The sequence below is a fragment of the Anopheles merus genome, unplaced genomic scaffold (genome assembly GCF_017562075.2).
Source record: "Anopheles merus strain MAF unplaced genomic scaffold, AmerM5.1 LNR4000008, whole genome shotgun sequence".
In the NCBI taxonomy this organism is placed as follows: domain Eukaryota; kingdom Metazoa; phylum Arthropoda; class Insecta; order Diptera; family Culicidae; genus Anopheles; species Anopheles merus.
This window is the reverse complement of record NW_024427588.1, coordinates 155,774-160,558: the sequence shown is the minus strand read 5'-3', so window position 1 is coordinate 160,558 and position 4,785 is coordinate 155,774. Positions and strand designations below refer to the sequence as shown.

Genomic DNA, 4,785 nt, shown 5'->3' with positions numbered 1-4,785 from the left:
AGTGTTCGGCTCGATCGAGTAGTTTATAAATAACAGTGAATGTCGTAAATAAAGCTCTCTTTCAATTTTGCTACACAACGAATAACTGCTGGTAAATATTAAAGGTTTGAAAGTTACACCGAAACGCGGAAAATAAATTATCCGAAATAGTGAGATTAAACATTGGTGCCGTGACCAGGATTAAGACGAATCTGGTTTTCTAAATCTTAATTATTCTCGCGATAATCACTGTTTGCGCGCGTGTAACTGTGCTTTAGTCGCCTCACAATCGACCAAGTTCACTGTGTCCGCGAAATTTAGCGTTTTTTGTCAAACCGCACTATGACTGCTCCGATAAACGTTTTGTCGTCCAGAAGGACAGTTTTACTAGCAGTATTGGCTAAGCACGAAAAGTTTTTGGCCGAATTTGACCCGGAACGGGATGCAATCGAAATCAATATTCGCATTGCAAGGGTCCAGAAGCTTTCCGTTGATTTGGAAGCAATTCAGGCCAAATTGGAAGATGCAGCGGCCACCGAGGAAGTGATAAGTCACAATGCCGCGTTACGAGACGATTTCGGCTCGCGTTTGATACGCCTTGAAGCCCATTTGAAGGCTAAACGGGTGCACGTTCCGCGATCCGCAAGCACAACGCCAAACACCAACCCGTTGGCAGGTATAAAGCTTCCCACCATCTCACTTCCTGAGTTCGATGGTGATTACATGCAATGGCTCACGTATAGGGACACTTTTGAGGGATTAATTCACGAAAATATGGAAATACCACCGATACAAAAGTTTCATTATTTACGAGCTTCCGTGAAAGGCGAGGCCGCAAAGGTGATCGAAGCAATCACGATTAGCGCAGCCAATTACGAGCTAGCATGGCAAATGCTCACCGAAAGATACTCGAATGAGTATTTATTAAAGAAACGGCATCTTCAAGCACTTTTTGGTATGGCCACCGTTAAGAAGGAGAGTGCATCAACCCTTCACCATCTTGTGGACGAGTTCGAGCGTCACAAGAAAACTCTCAATCATCTAGGCGAAAAAACGGAGGCATGGAGCTGCTTGTTAGAACACTTAATGTGCACAAAATTGCCTACCTCCACATTAAGAGATTGGGAGGAAAATGCCTCAACTAGCCAAAATCCTAGTTACGAAGGATTAATCGCATTTTTACAGCGCCGTATGCGAGTGTTGGAAACCTTACAGGTAAACATTACCGAAGCTCCCTCTACCGTGAACCAAACGCACTATGCACATAAACATGCTCCGCCTATGCGCTTAGCAAGCTTTCCGTCAACATCACACGACACACGCATATGCCACTCCGATCACAACTTATCGAAATGCCCGCGTTTCATGCAAATGTCACCGGAGGAACGGTACCGAAACACAATGACACTGAAATTGTGCTTGAATTGTTTGCGCGACAATCACCGTGTGCGTGATTGCTCATCGCAATACAAGTGCAGACACTGCAATTCAACACACCACTCGCTTTTACACTCTTCACAAAATTACGGCACATTTTCCACTGCGAACACGTCAGCTGCGCAAAATGCTTCCGTACACAACACACACAACACAGACGATCACACGGCAAACACGCAACGCACTTATGCAGCAGCATTGAGGCAAACTACGGAACAAGTTCTGCTTCAAACTGCACTGGTAAACATTGTTGATGCGCATGGCATAATGCATCCTGCACGCGCACTTTTAGATAGTGCCTCCCAGCCAGATTTGATGAGTAGCCGTTTTGCTAATCGGCTAGGTATCAAATCGGGCACGGTCGACATCACACTGATTGGTGCTGGTCAATCGGCCACCCCGGTGCGGAAATCGATGCGCACCACGGTATCTTCCAGAACGAGCCCTTATGCAATTAATGTTGAGTTTTTGATAGTCGAGAAGCTTATTGCTGATTTGCCCGCACATGATGTGTCCACCAGTGGCTGGAAATTACCGCCACATATTATGTTCGCCGACCCCCATTTCGAGAAGTCGGCACCGATCGACATTATTCTCGGTGCCCGGCACTATCACACGTTCTTTGTAAGCGGGGCGCAATATAAAATGTCATCAAATCTCCCAGTCCTGATGGAGAGCGTATTCGGCTGGGTCGTGAGTGGATCCGCATCTACCTCTCAGCCAGCAACATCCAATACTTTTCATACTTCATCCGTGGTGTGCATGGTTTCACTAGAAGAATCAATAGAGCGTTTCTGGAAAGTAGAAGAACTACAGGTTAACGATGGCTATTCTCCTGAGGATCGCAAATGTGAGCAATTTTACAAGGATACAACACAGCGAGACAAAGCTGGTCGTTATCTGGTATGCTTACCTAAACAAGCAGACTTCGATGATAAGCTTGGCCTTTCGAAGGCAGCAGCATTAAGGCGTTTTAGTTTGCTAGAAAGGAGGTTAGAACGAGATCAAAAGGTAAAAGCGGCGTACCATGATTTTATGCGTGAGTATCTGGAGCTTGGGCACATGTCACGCATAAAAAACCCCTCCGACGACGAACGCGCGTATTATCTGCCTCACCATCCCGTGTTCAAAGCCGCTAGCTCCACAACAAAGGTTCGCGTGGTATTTGATGGTTCAGCTAAGACGTCCACCGGCTTTTCGCTAAACGATGCGTTATGCGTCGGTCCTGTCGTGCAGGACGATCTGCTCGACATAATTTTGCGCTTCCGCACATATAAAGTAGCCGTTGTTGGAGATATTGCGAAAATGTATCGACAAGTATTGCTTCATCCTAACGACCGGAAATTTGTACGCATTTGCTTTCGATTTTCGCCTCACTCGCCAATCGAATATTTTGAGCTGAATACAGCTACCTATGGCTTAGCCCCCTCATCATTCTTAGCAACCAGAACATTGCTGCAGCTTGCAAACGATGAGGGCGACTCTTGTCCCAATGCTTCAGCTGCTTTGAAAACTAATTTCTACGTTGACGATTTCATCGGTGGTGCTGATTCCATCGAAAATGCTCGCCAGTTACGAATCGAGCTTTCTCAATTGCTCGCCAAAGGCGGCTTCGAGCTGCGAAAGTGGACATCCAATCAGCTCGAGGTGCTCGCCGGTTTAAATGCGGATCAAATCGGCACACAGTCAGCGCGGCAATTCTTACCACACGAGACGGTAAAGGCTCTTGGTGTTTCATGGGAGCCAGAGCATGACGTTTTATCTTTCGAATCCGCAATATCCAGTGATGTGTCCATTCCGACAAAGCGATCCATTCTATCTAACGTAGCTCGCATGTTCGATCCGCTGGGCCTGATCTCCCCGATTGTCATTCGGGCCAAGATGATGATGCAGGAATTATGGTTGCAGAAAGCTGGTTGGGACGAGTATGTTCCAGATACTATCTGTAAGAAATGGAAAGCAATACAACAGGATTGGCAACTCATCTCTGAATTCAAGGTTAGTCGTTATGCGCTTCTACCTGGTGCGCGTATTCAGCTACATACCTTCTGTGATGCATCGGAAGCAGCATATGGAGCCTGCATTTATGCGCGTTGTGAAGGCGAAAGTGGGCAGATACGCATAACGTTGCTTTCTTCCAAATCGCGTGTGGCACCGCTCAAGCGCGTCACACTGCCCCGCCTTGAACTATGCGCTGCTGTATTAGGAGCACACTTGCATCACCGGGTAAAGAAGGCGATGGGGATCAACGTTGCAGAGTCTTTCTTTTGGTCGGATTCCACCATCACCTTAACCTGGATCAGCGCCACACCCAACACATGGGCAACGTTTGTGGCTAACCGGGTATCTGAAGTGCAGCATTACTCACACCCGCGGCAGTGGAGACATGTACCCGGCGCGTCTAATCCTGCTGATCTGGTTTCACGAGGCACGTCAGCCGCTGATTTCCTGAAAAGCAAACTGTGGAGCTTCGGTCCGGATTGGCTATCTTTGCCCGCTTCCATCTGGCCCAACTCTAACCCAGAACCAGCCAACGAAACGAATCTAGAGATTCGCCAGGTGAGTGCTGCCGTTGTACACACAACCACTAATCACCCTTGGTTTGCGTTGTGTTCTAGCTACAAGCGATTGCTGCGTATCGTATCATACTGCATTCGCTTCACACGTAACGCTAAGGAAAAGGCACGCACTCAGCGAACAGCAGCACAGCACCCCGCACCTTTAATCGTCACACCCGAGTACATGGAAGCAGCAAACACTGTGTTAAGCCGCCTAGCACAGCAGGATGCATTTTCAGCTGAACTCGGGCAGCTCAAAAAGGGAAACGAAGTGATGAAGCAATCACCTTTACGTGCACTAAGTCCATTCCTTGACGAACAAGGGATTATCCGTGTAGGGGGGCGTTTACGGCTATCTCAACTTCCCTACCAAGCGAAGCACCCTGTTTTGCTTCCCAAGAAACATCCGTTTGCGCAATTGATCGCAAAGTATCAACACGAGGAGCTTCGTCATGGAGGAGGAAGGCTGCTCTTATCTCGAATTCGCGAAGAGTTTTGGCCGTTAGATGGAAGGCATCTTGTTAAGCACATTGTGCAAAATTGTTTTCGGTGCATTCGACAGCGACCGACACTTGAACAGCAACAACTTGGACAGCTTCCAGCGCAGCGCATCACTCCCAGCCGGCCTTTTAGTGTTACCGGAGTGGATTACGCCGGTCCATTATACCTGAAGCCAGCCCATAAACGAGCCGCTCCGGGAAAATGCTACCTCTGCGTGTTTGTTTGTTTTTCCACTAAGGCCGTACACTTGGAGCTGGTAAGTGATCTAACTACTGCTGGTTTTTTAGCTGCATTACACAGATTCACAGCA

The 4,785-nt window shown here is 47.7% G+C and overlaps 1 protein-coding gene across 1 annotated transcript; it reads left to right on the top strand.

Annotated features, from left to right (window-relative positions):
• The first annotated feature begins 321 nt into the window (after positions 1-321).
• Positions 322-4,085, top strand: LOC121600845. The gene is made up of 3 exons (XM_041929632.1): positions 322-655; positions 1,709-3,975; positions 4,035-4,085. Exons 1-3 carry the CDS (start codon positions 322-324, stop codon positions 4,083-4,085), a joined length of 2,652 nt encoding a protein of 883 aa, XP_041785566.1.
• Positions 4,086-4,785: the final 700 nt, after the last annotated feature.

Bases quoted from the DNA above. Each gene is read 5' to 3' on its own strand.
- LOC121600845 (XM_041929632.1), top strand. From the start codon at position 322: ATGACTGCTCCGATAAACGTTTTGTCGTCCAGAAGGACAGTTTTACTA. The intron at 656-1,708 runs GTATAAAGCTTC...GCGCACTTTTAG, and splicing joins AAACACCAACCCGTTGGCAG to ATAGTGCCTCCCAGCCAGAT. The intron at 3,976-4,034 runs GTGAGTGCTGCC...GTTGTGTTCTAG, and splicing joins CGAATCTAGAGATTCGCCAG to CTACAAGCGATTGCTGCGTA.